Below are 20,636 nucleotides of genomic sequence, written 5' to 3' on the forward strand. Positions count from 1 at the left end.
TCACTCACAGCTGCACTGAGTTCCATCTCTTTGAGTCAGCAGGTTTATATGGCTCCACTGATCAAGTCCACCCCGAATGGGTGGGGCCATGCCTCCACGGAAATATCCCATCAGTTATTGTCCAAGTTGGGTGGGGCACATCTCCATGCAAACAACCTAATCCAAACGTTCCAACTTAATCCCCACTAATATGTCTGCCCCACAAGATTGCATCAAAGAATATGGCTTTTTCTGGGGGACATAATACATTCAAACCAGCACAGGTGGGTTTTGAATAGCCATTGTTTTGTTTTGTTTTGTTTTTAATGGAACTAGCTTAGTTCCAGTACTATAGCATGATTCTTCTGGGGTCTCTATTGAATACCTTTGGTTTTCTAGATCTCTGTTCCTTTTTAAACTCATATTTGTGTACATGCGTGACTAATATTCAGCAACAATCCTGACCTGAGGAGAACCCTATGTAGGTTTCCAGAGTTCTTTATCCCTGTAGCTTCCTTCTCTCTGGTTTCCTGCCCTCCAAATTCCATCTCCTTCAGCTTTCTTGAACACTATTATTTTTGTTTTTGTTTATTTTTTTAATTCATTTTATTGCGATATATTCACATACCATGCAGTCATACAAAACAAAGCGTACATTCAGTTGTTCACAGTACCACCACATAGTTGTGCATTCATCACCAAAATCAATCCCTGACACCTTCATTACCACACACGCAAAAATAACAAGAATAAAAATTAAAGTGAAAAAGAGCAATTAAAGTAAAAAAGGACACTGGATGCCTGTTTTTGTTTGTTTGTTTGTTTTTCTTCCCCCATTTTCCTTCTTATCCATCAATAAACTATTCTAAGGGGAGTGTGGTCCATATGGCTTTCCCAATCACATTGTCACCCCTCATAAGCTACATTTTTATATAATCTTCTTCAAGATTCATGGGTTCTGGGTTGTAGTTTGATAGTTTCAGGTACTTACTGCTAGCTATTCCAACTCGCTAGAACCTGAAAAGGGTTGTCTATATTGTGCGTAAGAGGGCCCACCAGAGTGACCTCTTGGCTCCTTTTGGAATCTCTCTGCCACTGAAGCTTCTTTCATTTCCTTTCACATCCTCCTTTTGGTCAAGAAGATGTTTTCCATTCCATGATGCCAGGTCTAGATTCCTCCTCGGGAGTCATGTTCTCCCTGGCAACATGGAACACTATTATTAATGAGAATTTGGTGCTCAGCTTGTGGTCTCCCTCTGTGTTCTCCTTCCTTGGGCATATGAAGTACCTCTATGCAAAAATCTGAGTCTATGATAAGGTTTACTTCACCCTTTTCTCTTCACTCGAGGATCTGAGTCCTGCCTAGTATCCTACGTCTGAAAGCAGTTTCATTAATTTTTTTTTCCAGTTTTCTAAGTATGTATAGTAAGAGGGTAAATCTACTACCAGTTAATATTTTCTCAAATACAGAGCGAGCCAATCATGTTTTTTTATTTCAGATCATGTTGTCCATTGGTTCATACAAGGCTCCTCTCTTGCTTTGTTATATATATATATAAACATATATATATGATTCTAAGATGAACTTCGTTTCCTTCTTTTACACGTTAACATCTCTGAAACTAGGGTTACATGTTACAGTTGATAGAATGTTAACAATTGCAGCTGACTGAGCTGATAGTTGACTGTAGCTGTCATTTCATGCCTATGTATGGAAATAAAAAATGCCTGCCTCAAAACTTAAATATAGGCATCGGCAAGATTGAAAGAAAATATTTTTGAGACAATTGTGAATCACTCTTTTATTTCTTAAAAACTAAAGTGGTGAATTAGTTAAGTTTTGCATTAATTCTAAAGCTGTAGTCCTGTGTAGACTAGCTGGCTAAATATTTATCCATTTGTGATTTCTTCCCTCTTTATGCTGATGCCACTGTATAGGGCTCCATAAAATGTTTTGGGGACTTATAGAATGTTTTGGAGGTTTGTATAAAATTCCAAAGGTTACCGTAAAGGAAATAAAAACACCGAGGGATAAAATAGATCAGACAAATAAAAACCAAAGGATAAGATGGCTGATTCAAGAACTGCCTTCACAGTAATAGCATTGAATGTGAATGGATTAAACTCCTCAATTAAAAGATATAGATTGGCAGAATGGATTAAAAAATGTAGACCATCAATATGTTGTTTATAAGAGACTCATTTTAGACCTAGTGAAACAAAGAAATTGAAAGTGAACAGATGGAAAAAAATATTCCATACAAGCTACAGCCAAAAGAAAGATAAAATAAACTTTAAACCCAAGGATGTTATAAGAGAAGAAGAAGGACACTGTCCACTAATAAAAGGGACATTTCATCCAGAAGAAATAACAATGATAAATGTTTATGCACACAGCCAAGGTGCTCCAAAGTACATGAGACAAACATTGGCAAAACTGAAGGAAGCAATAGATGTTTCCACAATAATTGTGGGAGACTGCAATACGACACTCTCTCCTATAGATAAATCATCCAGCCAGACCAATAAGGAAATTGAGAACCTAAACACATGATAAATGAATTAGACTTAACAGACATATATAGAGCATTACATCCCAAATTACCAGGATATACATTCTTCTGTAGCACTCATGGAACTTTCTCCATGATGGATAGATCATATTCTGGGCCATAAAACAAGCCGCAATAAATTAAAAAAGATGTAAATTACTCAAAACACATTCGCTGACCACAATGGAATGCAACTAGAAATTAATAACTATCAAAGATCCAGAATACTCACAAATATCTGAAGGTTGAACACCACACTCCTAAACAATCAGTGGGTCAAAAGAAGAAATTGCAAGAGAAATTGCTAAATATCTAGACATGTAAGAAAATGAGAACACAACATATCAAAACTTCTGGGATACAGCAAAGGTGGTATTGAGGGGGAAATTTATGGCTCTAAGTGCATACATTAAAAAGGAAGAAAGAGCTAAAATCAAAGAATTAAGTGGACAACTGAAAAAGCTAGAAAATGATCAGCAAATTAATCCTCAATCACGTAGAAGAAAAGGAATAACAAGGCTTAAAGCCAAAATAAATGGTATGGAAAACAAAGAAACAATAGAGACACTAAATAACACCAAAAGTTGGTTCGTTGAGAAGATCAACAAGATCGACAAACCTTTAGCTAAACTGACGAAGTCAAAAAGAAAGAAGACCCAAATAAATAACACAATAAATGAGAGGGGGGATATTACTCTAGTTCCTGAAGAAATAAGAAAAATCATAAAAAATCATAAGAGGTTGCTATGAACAACTATGCCAACAAACTAGGTAGTTTAGAGGAAATAGATAATTTCCTGGAAACACATAAACAACCTAGACTGACTGGAGAAGGAATAGAATACCTCAACAAACCAATCACCAAGAGATCCCGTCAGTTATTAGAAAGCTTCTTACAAATAAAACACCAGTGGCTTTACAAGGGAATTCTACCAAACTTTACAAAAAGAACTGACACTGTTTCTACTTAAACTCTTTCAAAAATTTAAGAAAATGGAATACTACATAACTCATTTTATGAAGCCAACATCATTCTAATACCAAAATCAGATAAAGATGCTACAAGAAAGGAAAACTATAGGCCAATATCCCTAATGAATATAGATACAAGAATTCTCAAAAAAATACTTGGAAATCAAATTCAAAGACACACTAAAACCCCCTGAGCAAGTGGGGTTCATCCCAGGCATGCAAGGGTGGTTCAACATAAGAAAATCAATCAATGTAATACAACGCATTAACAAATCAGAAGGGAAAGATCAAATGATCATCAGAATAGATGCTGAAAAACTATTTGACAAAATCCAGCATCCTTTTTTGATAAAAACACTTCAAAAGGCAGGAATTGAAGGAGACTTGCTCAGTATGATAAAGGGCATATATGAAAAATCCACAGCCAGCGTAGTACTCAATGGCGAGAGACTGAAAGCCTTCCCTCTGAGATCAGGAACGAGACAAGGATGCCCGCTGTCACGACTGTTGTTCAATATTGTGCTAGAAGTTCTAGCTGGAGCAATTTGGCAAGACGAAATAAAAGGCATCCAGATTGGAAAGGAAGAAGCAAAACTCTCATTATTTGCATATGATATGATCTTATGTCTGGAACACCCTGAGAAATTGATGATACACCTACTTAAGCTAACAAATTCGGCAAAGTGGTGGGATATATTATTAATGCATGTAGGTCAGTAATGTTCCTGTACGGTAGAAATGACAGAATTGAAGAGACATTCAAGAAAAAGATTCCATTCTCAATAGCAACTATAATAATTAAATATCTAGGAAGAAACTTAGCCTAGGATGTAAAAGACCTCTACACAGAAAATTACGTAAGTCTACTAAAAGAAATAAAAGGGTCCTAAAGAGGTAGAGAGATATTCTGTATTCATGGATAGGAAGGTTAAATGTCGTTAAGATGTCAATCCTACCCAAAGTGATCTATAGATTCAATGCAATTCCCATCAAAATTCCAACAATCTACTTTGCAGACTTGGAAAAGCTAGTTATCAAATTTATTTGGAAGGGAAAGATGCCTTGAATTGCTAAAGCATTCTAAAAAGGAAAAATGAAGTGGGAGGACTTACACTGCCTTACTTTGAAGCTTGCTATAAAGCCACAGTAGTCAAAAAAGGAAGGTATTGGCACAAAGATAGACATATTGATCAATGGAATCAAGCTGAGAATTTGGAAATAGACCTCCAGATCTAGGTTCAACTGATATTTTATAAGGCCCCCAAGTCCACTGAACTGGGACATAACAGCCTCTCCAACAAATGGGGCTGGGAGAACCGGATATCTTTTTCAAAAAAAAAAAAAAATGAAAGAGGACCCCTACCCTACAGCCTATACAAAAATGAACTCAGCATAGATCAAAGATCTCGATATAAGAGACAGTACCTTCAAAGTCCTAGAAGATAATGTAGGGAAACATCTTCAAGACCTAGTGTTAGGATGTTGCTTCTCAGACCTTACACCTAAAGCACAAGCAACGAAAGAAAAAATAGGTAAATGGGAACTCCTCAGAATTAAAAGCTCTGTACCTCAAAGAAATTTGTCAGAAAGGTAAAGAGTCAGCCAACTTAATGGGAGAAAATATTTGGAAAGCATGTATCTGTTAAGAGACTTCAAGCATGTATATGTAAATAAATCTTGCAACTCAATGACAGTAGTACAAACAGCCCGGTTATAAAATGGGCAAAAGACATTTCTTTGAAGCGGAAATACAAATGGCTGAAAAAACATGTGAAAAAATGTTCATCTTTGCAAGCTATTAGGGAGATGCAAATCAAGACCACAATGAGGTATCATCTCACACCAGTAATAATGGCTGCCATTAAACATACTGGAAACTACAAATGATGGGAGGATGTGAACAAGAGGATTGGAACTCGTATTCATTGCTGGTGGGATTTTATAATGGTTCAGCCACTGTGGAAGACAGTTTGGCATTTCCTCAGAAAGCTAGATGTTGAGTTACCCTACGATCCAGCAGTTTCACTTCTTGGTGTTTACCCAGAGGATCTGAAAGCAATGACATGAACAGATATTTGTACACCTGTGTTCATAGTGGCATTATTCCCAGTTGTCATGAGATGGAAATGTCCTTCATCAGATGAGTAGCTAAACAGAATGTGGTATATACACATGATGGAATACTACGCAGCAGTAAGAAGGAATGAGGTTGTGAAACATGACAACATGGATTAATCTTGAAGACATAATGCTGAGTGAAATAAGCCAGACAAAAAAGGAGAGATGTTATATGTTACTACTAATGTGAACTCTGTGAAAAATGTAGAATAGGTGTCTTATGTTGTAGAATTTAGGGAACCTAGAGATAGATAGCAGCTAGTGAAGGGAGAATGATAATCTAATCAGAACAGACAAGATATTGAGGCTGATCTTAATGATACGGGAATGTTCAGGTGTAGACTATGGTTTGTTAATTTTCTTTTGGTATGGTGGGAGTATATTGGAAGGAATGAAGTTATTTCAGGATATTTGTTTTTCCCATTGCTTTGCTTTGTTTTGTTTGGAAATGTTTTTTTACTTGATAAATAAAGTAATTTTAAATTAAACAAAAATTCCAAGCATCTGTGTAGCATTTGACCTGGCTGCCAGTTCATGTATTTGCTATGCTTGGGTGTTCTAACTCATGTTACTTGAGTGCTGTTTAATTGGCACAGTTGGGAGGAGTTCTAAATGGGTTGTTTTCCAGTTTTTCCCAGAAACTGCTTTGGGTATATTTCTTTTTCTTTTTCTTTTGTTTTATAATAGCAATAAAACAGCAGACATTTATTGAGCTTTTACTTTGAGCTGGGCACTGAGCTAGTGCCTTACAAAAGTTGTCACGTATTCCTTAACGGACAGCTGAAGAGATGGACATATCATCACACTTTCACAGAGAAAGGAACTGAGATCCAAGGTCACGCAGCTACGCAAGTGCTAGAGCCATAAGTTCTGAGCTTGGGCTCCCCGCCCCCTACCCCCACCCCCCAATTCAGTTTTACTGAGATATATTCACATACCCTATGGTCATCCACAGTGTATAATCAATTGTTCACAGTTCGGGTATTTTTCTTGCCCCTCAAAATTGGGAAAAGTTAGTGATATTTTGTTAGGATCTCCTCTGTAATTCATATCTCATCCCTTTCTTGAGAAAGGGGTCTTGTTGGTCAGCCTTTCTTAAGTTTTTAATTTTTTTGACTTTTCTGATTTACTTTCAGTTTCTTACAGAAATTCCTTGAAATTTTTGGCATGGGTAGATGTTACCTTTCCTAAGTTTCTATCACAGATATGGATTATTCTAAAATATCTCTTTTTGTGTTTTCTTTCATTGAATATTGTATACCAAGAATTCTACTGACTATTTAATAGATATCTTATTAATCAGTCCAGTGAATCTATGATGCAGATATTATCCCAGTTAAACAAATGACAGTAATGAATTAGAGTAGGTAAACTAGTTGCCCAAAATCTCACAGCTGTAGATGTCATGGCTAGGTTTATTTTCTGTTTAATTCTATTTCTCCTGGATGTCTTGACATTTAATGTGGTTAAAAAGCTACAGTTCATTCCTTAAAAAGCCACTGGTTTAATCTCTTCTGATGGTAAATTTTGTGTACTACAACTTTTAGTACTGGTGGAATAAATTATATGGTATGTAAGTAGTGCTCTTTTTTAGAAAGTAATTGATGTTAAATCTCTGTGAAATTTTTCTCTCTAGTGTCACTATCTAACCTTACTGTATAAGGTCTTTCTTATTTATCTTGTTTATTGTTGGTCTCTTCTGTTAGTCTGTAAGTGTTATGAAGGGATTTTTGTTTTTGTGATCACATCTGTTATCCCTAATAACTAGAACAGAGCCTTATATGTAGTCAGCACTCAATACATAATTTGTTGAATGAATATTTTAAAAATTTTGGAATATTTTGGAAAAGTGTTGATAAGTATTCACTGTTGATTCATTGTGAACCTGCTCTAAAATATCTACTGATGGCACTGTTGAAAGCCTGGACTGAGAATGAGCTAAGAAATTTAGCATCTTGCTTCTGTGCTTCATTTAATGGCAACATAAAACAGATGTGATGGTATTATTTCCCAGACTTAACATATTTGCTTCGGGACCAGAAATATCTCTTTCCTAATCCCCCCAATTTAAAAATGTTTTATTAGATGTGCCATGTAAGAGGTTGGTATGTTAATATCTAGACTTTCAGTGATAGAAAGTTTAGCTATCTGCAGTTGTCTATTCACAGGGAAGAATGTTTTTGAGTTTTAGAATTTAATCATTATTGGGGTTTCATCCAGGGGTAAATTTTTATATATCTATCTACCTGTCTGTCTGTCTGTCTTTAAATCAAAGTAATATATGGTTAAGAAAATAGAATTAGAATGGTGTGATGGATAGGTTCCTGTGTCAACTTGACCAGGTAATAGTGTGCAGTGTGTCTGATCAAGCAAGCACTGGCTTAATCATTACTGCAAGGGCATTTTGTGGCTACTTAATAAACCAGAAGACTGGTTTTTTAAATTGTCAGTCAGTTGACTTCACCTGTGACTGATTACATCAGTGAAGGGCATGTCTTCCGCAATGAGAGAATTCAGTCAACTGGATTTAATCCAATCAGTTGAAGACTTTTAAGGGAGAAAGAGAGGACCATCACATCTTCTTCGGCAAGCCAGCCTTTCCTGAGGATTTCATTGAATACCTTCACCGAAGTTGCCAGTTTGTTGCCTCCCCTGTGGAATTTTGACTCATTCATCCTGCCCTATGGAATTTGGACTCGTGCACCTCCACAGTTGTGTGAGACACTTTTATAAAGTCTTATATTTACATATATATCTTGTGCTGTTTCCCTGGAGAACCCTAACTAATACAACTTGGTACCAGGAATGATTCTTGAGAAACAGAATCTTAAAGTGAGTTTTTGCAATTAGTTTTCTCCTCTGATTAGATTCAAAGGCACTAATGACTCCATATGATTCTCCTAATGATACTCTTGGATGAAGCAAAGCTCTGGGTGACAGTGTTTTTTACACCTTAACAGAGTTTTGTGGAGTTAAGAGGTATAATGATGTTGACTGTTTGCTCTTAGATACACTGGATAAAGTTATGAGAGAAAGGGATGAACTAAAGGCTTCAAATTTGAAACTGAAAACCAGTGACAGATGTGAAGGTTTCTGTGTGTGACCTGAAACAAAATCTTATTTCCTGTGGCTGCAGACTTGAGATTTCTGAAAACCAGATGCAGAGTCTCATTGTATGAGTAGCAGATTTACAACATAATCTAAAATCTCAACCTCACAAGGTTCTGCTGTTAAAGTAAGGAATTGATTGGAAAAGAATGGGATCCTGAAACTTGGGATGGGGATATATGGATTGATAATAATGACAGTGAAGACATTGGAACCCTGGATTCTGCTGAGTCTTTGCTAGATATACCTGTAATGGTCTGCCCTGAGGAAATAGCACCACCCTCTAGTCTGCCCTGAGAAGACAGCTACTCAACCTCCAGCCTGCTTTGAGAAACCAGCTTCCCAACCTCCATTCTGCCCTGAGGAGCCTGCCATCCACCTTCCACCTAAAGAGATTAACCCTTCAGGGCTTGCTAAACCTATAATCACCTCCCCTGAGAAAGCAGCCCTCACTCCTCTATCTGTAGAGTTTACTCCTGTTTCAGGAGATGAAACTGCAATGGAATGTCCTGAGGTAAATGGCTTGAGGGATACTTTAAAATTCTTTTCATGACCCATCCCCACCTCCAGTCTTTACTTCAAGACCTATAACTAGGCTAAAGTCCCAAGAGGCCCTGAAGGGTGAGGTACAAAGTGTGACCCATGAGAAAGTATGCTGTACTCCAAAAGAACTGCATGTGTCTTCCAATTTTTACGGAGAGAAATTAGGGGACTATGTGTGGCAATGGATATTAAGGGTGTGGGATAATGGTAGAAAGAATATAACGTTGGATTAGGCTGAATTTAATGATATTGGCCCACTAAGCAGAGAGTCTGCATTCAGTGTTGTAGCTCCAGGGCGTTAAGAGTTTGTTTGGGTGATTGGCTGAAACAGGGATCAAAAGGTAGCCTACATTACCTGAGGTTGAAATGCTAGAACTGCCCTGGTATAATGTAGAGGAGAGGATTCAAAGGCTTAGAGAGACTGGAATGTTAGAGTGGATTTATCATGGAAGATGTGCTCATACACCCCTGGAATTTCCAGAGGACACACCTATTACCAGGACTGTGAGGAATAAATTTGTAAGACTAGCTCCCTCATTCCTGAAGAGCTCTGTTGCCACCCTTCTCTGTAGGTCAGATATTACTGTGGGAACTGCTGTCACTGAACTGGAATCCTTAAACAAAATGGGGATAATCGTATCTTGAGTTGGCAGAAGACATGTGGCAGCAATTAATCGCCAAAGACAAGGTGGATGTGGCTACTGTAATGGAAAACAAGCTCAAAGCAGCAGTCAGAATAATCTGACCTGCTAGAGACGTATGGCATTGGCTAGTAGATCATGGAGTACCTAGAAGTAAAATAGGTGGGCAGTCTATTAAATTCTTTTTTGATCTGTATAAGCTGAAGAATTCTAGGTCAAGTGAATAAATGTCTAACTTGAATTACAAAAACACAAGTGGCACCTCTCACTATCACTCCTAGTGATCCACTAGGAAAATTTTTGCTTCCTGTCCTGCAGCCTTAAGCTCTACAAGTCTATAAGTCTTAGTTCCAAAAGGAGGAGTGTTTCCACCATGAGACACAACAATAATTCCATTGAACTGGAAGGTAAGATTGCAACCTGGCCACTTTGGGCTTCTTATGCCTCTGAATCAACAGGCAAGGAAGGGGATTACTGTACTGGCTGGGGTGATTGATCCTGACTATAAAGGAGAAATAGCACTGCAGCTACACAATGGAGGTAAAGAAGTTTTCCTGGAATACAGTTTTCCTGGAAAGCTGCAACAGCCCAACCCAGGCAGGACTACCAATGATCCAGAAATTTCAGGAATGAAGGTTTGGGTCACCCAGCAGGCGGAGAACCGCGGCCAGCTGAAGTGCTTGCTGAGGTTAAAGGGAATATGGAATGGGTAGTGGAAGAAGGTAGTGATAAATATGAACTACAACCAATGACCAGTTTCAGAAACAAGGACTATGATGCCATGAATATTTCCTCCTTGTTTTGTTATGAGTGTATTTGTATTTGTCTGTAAAGCAAATGTCTTTGTTTTCTTCTCTATCTTATCCCCTTATCATATGACATAAGCTGTATTGTTCATTTTGCAGTATTTAAGATAAAGGAAATCAAATTTAAGAGTCATTGTCACCCAAGGACTTGCACGCTATTCTGGAGAGATTTAGTGTGTTTCTGGTTGTAAGCAGGACAGCTGAGTATGTTAGGCAAAATATATGTCTGTTATTATGCTCTACTGAGAGATAAAGTATGGTTTAAGGTGATGTGTGTAACTGTCAGGTTGACAGGGGGTGGACTGTAATGGTTAGGTTTATGTGTCCATTTGGCAAGGTGATGATGTCCCGGTATCTGGTCAAGCAAGCACTGGTCTAATGGTTACTGCAAGGATGTTTGTGACTGTTTAATAAAGTAGAAGGCTGGTTTATTAAATTACCAGTCTATTGACTACTCCTTGACTTATTACATTAACAAAAGATGTGTCTTCTGCAATGAGAGTATGCAGTCAGCTGGATTTAATCCAATCAGTTGAAGACTTTTAAGACAGAAAGAGAGGACCTTCACTTCTTCAGCAAGCTAGTGTCTCCTGAGGAGTTCATCTAACAACTTCATCATAGTTGCCAGTTTGCTGCCTGTCCTATGGAATTTGGACTCTTGCATACCCACAGTTGCATGAGACACTTATAAAATCTTATGTTTACTAATATCTCTTGTAGGTTCTGTTTCCCTAGAGAACCTTAATTAATATAGATGGAGTACCTTAAAATTAAAAGCAACACAGCTTCCACTTTAAACAATCCCAAGATTGTCTTTTCCCTAAGAAGCAATCCCTTTAATCCTATGTTTCTTCTGCTAGGAATAATAATAAAAATTCCTAACATTTGAGTGCTTTATTAGTGCTTGCTGCTGTTGTAAGTACTTTAACAGAATTTTTTTTCCCCTCAATTTAATTATTCTATGAATTTGACACTGTTTTTATCACTGTATTTTCACAGATGAGGAAACTGTGGCACAGGGAGATGAAGTAATTGATCAAGATTGTACAGTTAGTAAATGATAGGGCTAGGATTTAATACAGGCATCATGACTTCACTACTTGTATTATTTACCTTTATACTATATTACTGCCATTTCATAAAATGATACATTAGTATTTCTTGATTTGTAGCTTGTGCTTGATATGATAAATGAAAGTTTAGCTTTCTTATGCCACCAGTCTAGGGGTTAATGTGTAGATGCTTGGCTATAGGCTATTTTGAACAAGGCAGGAGGAGATTAGGGTCTTCTTTATCAGTGCTTCTCAAACTGCTACAGGCTGTTTTGAGAGAGGCAGGAGGAGATTAGGATCTTCTTTTCCAGTGCTTCTCAGATTATCTCTGGGGTTTTTATTTCTTCAGTTTTTTTCTGTTGTAGATTGATATTTTAGAAAGAAATTATGAAAATGAATTTATAAAAAGTGAAATACAGAAAGACAACACATGATTTTAAAAAATTAGATTCAATAACATTCTGTCAAATTACTATAGAAAGTGAAGGTTCTAAACTTTTTTCTGTACTTATCTCTTCAGAGGCTAACACACAATTCTTGGAGTGGCCACTGGTCCATGAGCAACTCTTTGTTTGAATCATGCTGCCTCTATTCATATTCAGGATTATGATTAGTTTTCCTGTCTTCAGTCATGTTTCAGTCCTTCCTTTTCTCATACTAAGCATTGCCAAATATTGAGCCTCCTTAGGGTTATGTGGGGCATATTGGCTTTCATTTTGGTTTTATCCCTTTCCATGTTTACTCTGTTCTCTGACTTTCTCCAGCTTCATTGTACTTTTTGTATCTGCTTTCCATCTTGTGGGAATTTGTTGAAATACTTGATCACTAATAATTCCATTCCTCTTCTCTTCATTGTTGTGACTGTATAGCTCTTTTAGTCATTTACTTGTCATTTTAATAAGTTCCAGGAGGAAGAGTAGAGAGGTGTTTGTGGTTATTCTGCTGCTATTGTGACACGGAAATTTGCCAAGGATATTTTTTTTCCATTTTAAAATCTTGGCAGGTAAATGTGGGGACTTGCAGCTAAGGCTGTATACCTGCCTTATTCAGGTTGTGCACTTCATGGTTGTGTGTGCACAGGAGGAATTTAGGCCTGAAATCCAGTTCACATTCTACTCTCTCCTCTTATGGGACTGTAAAAGAGTGTTCCTGTTTCTAATTCCACAAAGACCCCTTTAACTCACCACACCATGTGATTGTGGTGCTGCTGTTTTCTTTTTGCATAGAGCTGTGTGCCTTAGCAATGACATACTTGAAGACCCTTGAACATTAAAATATCCTAATTCCTAATAATGAATTGATTGTTAGTTCTTCTCTGCCCCTTCCCCTTCCTCCCATTCCTAAATCTCAGTTGTCTTATGGGTTCCATTGCATCCAGTGTATCCTCTTATTCTCATGCATTTTTTTCTCTTGTTGTAATTATCTCTAACATGTGTGACTTTGCATTAGACCTTATATTCTCACATTCTAAGATAGTGCTTATGCTCAGTAAATCTTTCTTAAAGGAATGAGTGAATTTTCATTTACAGTTTGTGCCTTTGTGTCATTGTTATGAATAAGAATTGATTTGTATGCCAGTATCAGAAAACTTGAGAAACACTGGCTTAAGCAAGTGAACTTTTCTTGTGTAATGGGGAGTCCAAATGTAGGCAGTCTAGGAAATCCAGTGCAGCTGCTCAAGGATCAAGTCATCAAGGAACCAGAGATATAACCATCTTAGTTTATGGTTTTTGTCTTCACGATCACAGGATGACTGCCATATCTCTAAGCACTGCATCAGAGTTTCAGGAAGGAAGACAAAGGAATGATAAAGGGAAATCTCTTTTTACAAGGCTTTGTATTTTTGTTCTTTTAGACAGTGTCCACTAAGGAACTGATGCCTGTATTTCCTTGGCCAGAGCTATGTCATGTGGCCAAGCCTAGTGCAGAAAACGCTGGGAATTTGAATATTCTGCTTCTGAGCTCTACAGGAAAACAAGAGAAGAGGGTTAGAATTGGTGTTTAACTTACATAATATTGGGAATCAGTATGCATAGTGGTTAGGAACATGCAACTGGCTTTGTTACTTCCTAGCTGTGTTACTCTGACAGCATTAAATGGACATAATAATAGATATAATTGCCTTATTGTGTTAGAAGGATTAAAGGATTAGCATTTGCCAGTGGTTTATGCTGTTTAGGTATTAACTATCATCATCAGTCATTATCATCATCGACTAGGGGAGGTATTAACAATAAAACTTTAATTGTAATTGTAAACTTAGGAATTAGTTTTCTTTGGTATAGGAAAGAAAAGAGTTTAGATTAGCAGGTCTGAGTAGGTGCTTTTGCGTAAGTTTGATGGAAGAAGATGGTAGAACTTTCTTAAAGGCTCTGGTGACTGGATTGCACTATTATTGGTGACTGCACTGCACCATTATACATTATAGGCTTAGTTAAGATATTTTAATTAATATTTTAATTTATTTTAGAGCTTGATGGTCCTTAGAGTCATCATGAACAAATTGCCATTTTACCATCAATCCCCAAAAGTTCATTTCAATAGAAATTTTGTCTGTCATTGATAGAATGTTTAATGACTCAGCTGTTGACCATGCTTTGAAATGATTTTATTGGTATTGTTGTTGGGCTTTTCCAGTTTGTAATCACTCTGCTTAAAAAAATAATCAATTATTTTTTTCTATTTTTTTAGCCCCATCTGCTTTGATATGATTGAGGAAGCATATATGACAAAATGCGGCCACAGTTTTTGGTAAGATTTTATTCAGTGGAATAATCTTTTGTCAATTTTAAACTAATATGTAAATGTAGCCAGTGAGAAGGTAAGTTTCTTTTTTCTTGCAATTTTATTGAGATATAGTCACATACCATACAGTCATCCAAAGTGTACAATGAATTGTTCAGTCTCATCATACAGTTGTCCATTTATCACCACAGTCAATTTTTGAACATTTTAATTACTCCCAAAAAAATAAAAAATAGTAAAAAATAAGAATAAAGTAAATATAAAAAGGAGCACCCAAAACAGCCCATCCCTCTACTATTCATTTACTTTTTGTCACCATTTTTCTACTCATCTGTCCATACACTGGATAAAGGGAGTGTGAGTCATAAAGTTTTCTACGATCACACAGTCACACCGTATGAGCTATACAGTTATACATTCGTCTTCAAGAAAGAAGGCTCCTGGTTTGCAGTTCAACAGTTTGAGGAATTTCCTTCTAGCTGTTTGAATACGCTGAAAACTAAAAAGGGATATTGATAACATCCAGAATGACCTCTTGACCCCATTTTAAATCTCTCAGCCCCTAAAACTTTACTTTGTTTCATTTGTCTTCCCCCTTTTGGTCAAGAAGTCTTTCTCAATCCTATGATGCCAGGTCCAGACTTATCCCTGGGAGTCATGTCCCACGTTGCCAGGGAGATTTACACCCTTTGGAGTCATGTGCCACGTAGTGGGGAGGGCAGCGAAAAATTGAGTTGATTAATTGTTAATTAAGAGCTTTTCTGTTTTCAAAAATTAGGTATGATTGTGGATACTGCAGTAGGAGGTCCTGGGCAACCAGAATGAGGCATGAAGCATTACTTATTCACTTATGAGGATAGGCAGCAAGCAGTATGAAGTAGGCTGAGAAGGACATGGGAAAGGATATAGAGGACTAAAAAGTGTTGTTCTCTTTTTTTTTTTTCCCATCTCTGAATCCACTGATTAATTTTTTTAATTTTTTAATTTTTTTATTATGACCTTTAATGTATATACACAACAGTGATAACTTTCAAAGTACAATTTCACAAGTTTCTAGCAAATTTCAAAGAATGCCATTGGTCACAGTTCCACAATTTCAGCCATTTCCATTGTTGTAAAATATAACATACATACAGAAAGGTGTCAAGTCGCGATGTACAGCTCAGTAAGCAGTTACATAGGTAATTTTAAAAGTTGTTATGGGTTACAGTTCCACAGTCTCAGTCCCTTCCCTACTATGCAATACAAGGCATATGCAGAAAGGTAAAGAACTTCAAGGCACAGTTCAATGAGCAGCTATAGAGCAAATCCCAAAGGATGCTGTTGGCTTCGGTTCTACCATGTCATTTACCTCCTTCTAGCCATTCCAACACCCCAGCATTCAAAACATATATATGTAATTATATAAAGTTTCAGTATTCATAAACCTTTGTTAAATCTTATCTAGTTTGTTGCTACTCCTTCCTATCAATTAATCTCTTTTTCCATCTTCAGGGGTGTCTAGGTGGTGAGTACCCTAACTTGTTCATATTAAAGGAAGTGTCGACAGTATGGGGAAGGGGGTTGCATCTGATTGTTGATCTTAAAAAGGCTGTTGCTTCTGGGTTTTAGGACTTGTCTGGTATAGAAACACTGGTGGATTTTAGTTTCTGAAAGATAAAACTTAGTGACTCTTTTATAGAATCTCAGGTAGAAACTAGGTATTTGGGATGTCTAGCTGGAGCTTGCATAAGAGAAACTGCCTCTTGACTCTATTTGGGATCTCTCAGCCACTGTGATTTCAGCTTGTTACCTTTCTACTTGACCATAAAAAGAAAGATAATAAGCTGAAGTCATGGTGGCTGTTCTCTTCTTTTGCTCATCTCTTTAGATTATGTCATGCCACATTTATTTGTGTGTTTTTAATTTTTTTGTTTGTTTGTTTTTTTGATTGGAGATTGTGTATCCTGTTTGCAACCAATCTTCATAAATTATTTAGCTATTCTGTTAGCATATTATTTTAGCTTTAGTATTTCAGTTGTCTTCTAATAGTCCTTATATTCTGTTTCATATTGAAGTTATTTCCATAATTTTATACTGAAGTTGTATGTGATATCTGGCATGTGTTTATCCCTTACTAATGAAGAGTATTGGGTGTAAATTCCAGCCTGTAAGTCCTTTAGTTTGATTTGGAGTGTAATGCTCCATTGATAGATATAACCAGTCTGCCAGTCATTTAAGAAATTTGTAGTCACAGTCACTTTCTTAGCTTGCATTATCTACTTTCTTTATCAAAATAAAAACATTAAAATGATAAAAGCAGTGTGTATTCATGGCTAAAAAAAGCATGAGTTTCCTTTTACTAGCCTTTCTTGCCCACCTCTTCAGAAGTTGTCACTGGTGAGGAATGATTGTGTACTCTTTCATCATCTTTTTGCCAGTCTATTTAAAAGTTATCTTACTTTCTTGAATAATTTTTATTTCCAGGTGTATCATTGCATTGACATATTATTATGATTCATGAATCACTTTATGCTCTATTGCTGATGAAGTTCTGGTCTTGTGGGTCTTATGTTTAGGCTGATATATTTATGGTCTAGGTCTTTTCAGCCTGATTGTTTAGCAGTAATGTTCTCTTTGCTTTATAACTTGATCCAGCACCTTAGTATTCCATGGGAAACCATTTGTTTGCCTCTAAGATTTTAGATTTTGATTATTTTGGAAAACTGAATGATCTAAAGCAGAGTTTCTTAACTTTGGCACTATTGATGTATTAGGCCAGATAATTCATTGTTGTGGGGGCTGTCCTGTGCACTGTAGGTTGTTTATCAGCACCAGACCTCAACCAAGTAGCAAATCACTCCTCTCCAATTATGGCAAGCAAAAATGCCTCCAAGCACTGCAAAATATCCTCTTGGGGATAAAATTGCCCTTGGTTAAAAACCACTGATCTAAAGCTAAAAGAGCAAGCTCTTAAAGTTCTTAAGGAGCTGGTTCTTGCTGTAAAATTTGTCTAACTTTTGTCAGGTCACTCAGTCTGTGTTTGCTGATGCTGCTCCTCCTGCTGCCTCCACTCTTTGCTCCTCCTCTCCCCTCCTCTTCTCTTTCTCTGCTTTCCCTTACCCATCCTCTCTTCCTTCTCCTTCACTTCCTCCTCTTTTTTCTTTCATAGATTAGAAAGTGTTGAAATGTTAAACAAGATTGTAAAGTGGGGCTTTTTCTTTTCCTCATTGTCCTCCTCTAATTTATAAAATCAGTGTGGCATTTTAAAAAAGACTCTGGAGAGTCTACTTAATGAGTTCAGTAATCTTGCTTCACTCTCTTGTGAAGTAAAACAAATTACTGACTGATGTTATAACTGGATATGCCTGACCTTTTCAATGAGTCTGATAATCTCTATGGTATATCTTTAGGTCATAGTTGGAAAGTGCCACTGATTTCATAAATAGCACCCCTCGTCCCCCCATTTAAAAGTTTAGGCTTAGGAGGTGGGGCAAGATGGCAGAGTGATGGGTGTAGGTTTTAGTTACTCCTCTGGGGCAGTTGGTAGAAAGCCAGGAACTGTGTGGTATGGACACTGCAGGGGAATTTGAGTTTGGGCATACTTCATACAACATTCACGAATGGGTGGAACCGCTGAGATCAGTGAAATCTGTTAATTTCTCGAGGCCAGGGATCCTGTGCCCCTCCCTGCCAGACACAATCCTGAGGGAGGAGGGGCCTTCAATGCTAGGAACCGGGAGGGAGAACTGCAGTGGCAGCACTGATTAACAAATTCAGACAAAAACTCCAGCCATAGATAAACTGAGACCAGACATCAGAGAATCTGGGAGCAGTCAGCCCAGCATAGAGGAGATAGGGCTAGCAAAAACAGCAAAAAAAAAAAAAAAAAAACAACCTCAAAAATGAAAACAGAGACTTTTGGAGCTGGGGTGAACATAATACAGAGACGGGCTGGGCTCAAACAGAATCAGATGCATATGCAAATGAAAATCCAAATCACTTCTCTGAAAAGCCTGTTTCTTTGCTTTCTTTATTCTTCCTTAATCACTCTCAACTCCTTGTCTTTTAGCATTTCAGTAGCCCATCAGAACTGCAAGGACTGTGAATAGTCCATACTGGGCCCTTCTTTTTCTTTTTTTTTTTTCTTTTCCTTTTTTTTTAAAATAACTGTTCTAAGAAGCCCATTACAGAATGCCTCAAAGACTTGCAGTTTGGGCCTAGGCAAGAGCAGAGCTAAGATAGCTCTGAGAGACAAAGCAATAACTCTCGTGGCAGAGAAAATTCGCCAAAGACCATAACTTCCTAAGAAAAGGGGGACATGGCCCAGCTCTAGTGGCAGCCCTCTTCTGGGGAACTCAGATCCCAGGGGCTGGAATTCAGAAACCAGCTTCAGTCACCATGCCCCGAACAGGGCCAGGGTCACCTGGAGAACTAAAGGCTCCATACCTCCTCACACAGGTTGGGGAGCTGCGGGTTGACAAGTGCCACCTGTTGGACAGCATAGGAAAGGCACCGAGCCTAGAGGCTTCACAGGAGGGTCTCATTCTCAAGGAAACTCCATACGCTCCTCCTGAGACCTGGGCCTCTCTGAACTGGGAAAACCTGACTGGGGTTGACCATCTCTGAGGAGACTCTCACACAAAAAGGGTACTTAAAGGCAAGGCAAGAAACAGAAAACAAGAGGTGAAAAACTCCTATCAACTGAATAGAACCTAAGTTAGAGGCCTAGAATAAGCTGAACTAAACACCAGAGGTTAGAGAACAAAGCCAACCAACAAGAAAACCCTAGGTAAAAGAGAGAAAATGAGCTCCAACATAAACTAATCAAGAGAAAGTCAGATGCCTAGACAGCTCAAGATAATGAGCCCTACTAGGAAATGTGAAAATATTGACCAACCAAAGGAACTAATAGTTCAACCGAGATACAGGAGTTGAGACAACTAATGCTAGATCAATCCAGTGAACTGAAGGAAGAACTAATTAAAGATGTTCAAACACATCTCCTAAATCAATTAAAAAATCAGTCAGTGAACTGAGGGAAGATACAGCAAAAGAGATGAAGGATATAAGGAAGACACTGGATTACCGTAAAGAAGAATTCATAAACTTGAAAAAACAAATAGCAGAACTTACAGGAATGAAGGGCATAATGGAGGAGATGAAAAAGACAATGGAGGGATACAACAGTAGATTTGAACAGACAGAAGAAAGGATCAGTGCATTGGAAGACCAGACATTTGAATTCATACACACAAAAGAACAGATGGTGAAAAGAAGGGAAAAATACAAGCAGGGTCTTAGGGAGCTGAGTGACAACATGAAGCACACAAATATACATGTTATGGGTGTCACGAGGGAGAAGAGAGGGGAAAGGGGGCAGAAAGAATAATAGAAGAAATAACACTGAAAATTTCCCAACTCTTATGAAAGACAGAAAATTACAGTTTCAAGAAGTACAGCTCACCCCAAACCAAACAGACCCCAGTAGACCTACTCCATGACACTTACTGATCATATTGTCCAATGTCAAAGACAAAGATACCTGAAAGCAGCAAGAGAAAAGCAATCCATTATGTATAAGGGAAGCTCGATAAGACAATGTACAGATTTCTCCGCAGAAACCGTGGAGGTAAGAAGACAGTGGTATGATATATTTAAGATACTGAAAGAGAAGAACTACCAACCAAAAATTCTATATCCAGCAAAACTGTCCTTCAAAAATGAGGGAGAGATTAAAATATTTTCAGACAGACACTGAGAGAGTTTGTGAATATGAGGTCGGCAGTATAAGAAATACTAAAGGGGGTGCTACAGGCTGAAAGGAAAAGACATGAGAAAGAAGATTGGAGAAGAGTGTAGAAATGAAGATTATCAGGAATGGTAGAAAGAGAGAGAGGGAAAAATAAGACATGACATATAAAATCCAAAAGAGAAAATGGTGGAAGAAAGTACTGCCCTTACAATAATAACGCTAAATGTTAATGGATTAAACTCCCCAATAAAAAGACACAGACTGGCAGAATGGATTAAAAAACAGGACCCATCTATATGCTGTTTACAAGAAACTCACTTTAGACAAAAATAGGCTGAAAGTGAAAAGTTGAAAAAAGATATTTCATGCAAACAGCAACCAGAAAA

At 37.5% G+C, this 20,636-nt stretch overlaps 1 protein-coding gene across 1 annotated transcript in view; it reads left to right on the forward strand.

The window, feature by feature from the left end:
* Window positions 1–20,636, forward strand: part of COP1 (COP1 E3 ubiquitin ligase) — a 301,460-nt gene that overhangs the window by 21,416 nt on the left and 259,408 nt on the right. Inside the window, exon 2 of the mRNA XM_037825287.1 lies at window positions 14,463–14,522. Coding sequence (XP_037681215.1) covers window positions 14,463–14,522 — 60 coding nt within the window. The remainder of the gene's footprint in view (window positions 1–14,462; window positions 14,523–20,636) is intronic.

Source organism: Choloepus didactylus, chromosome 2 (assembly GCF_015220235.1).
Source record: "Choloepus didactylus isolate mChoDid1 chromosome 2, mChoDid1.pri, whole genome shotgun sequence".
NCBI classification, from domain to species: domain Eukaryota; kingdom Metazoa; phylum Chordata; class Mammalia; order Pilosa; family Megalonychidae; genus Choloepus; species Choloepus didactylus.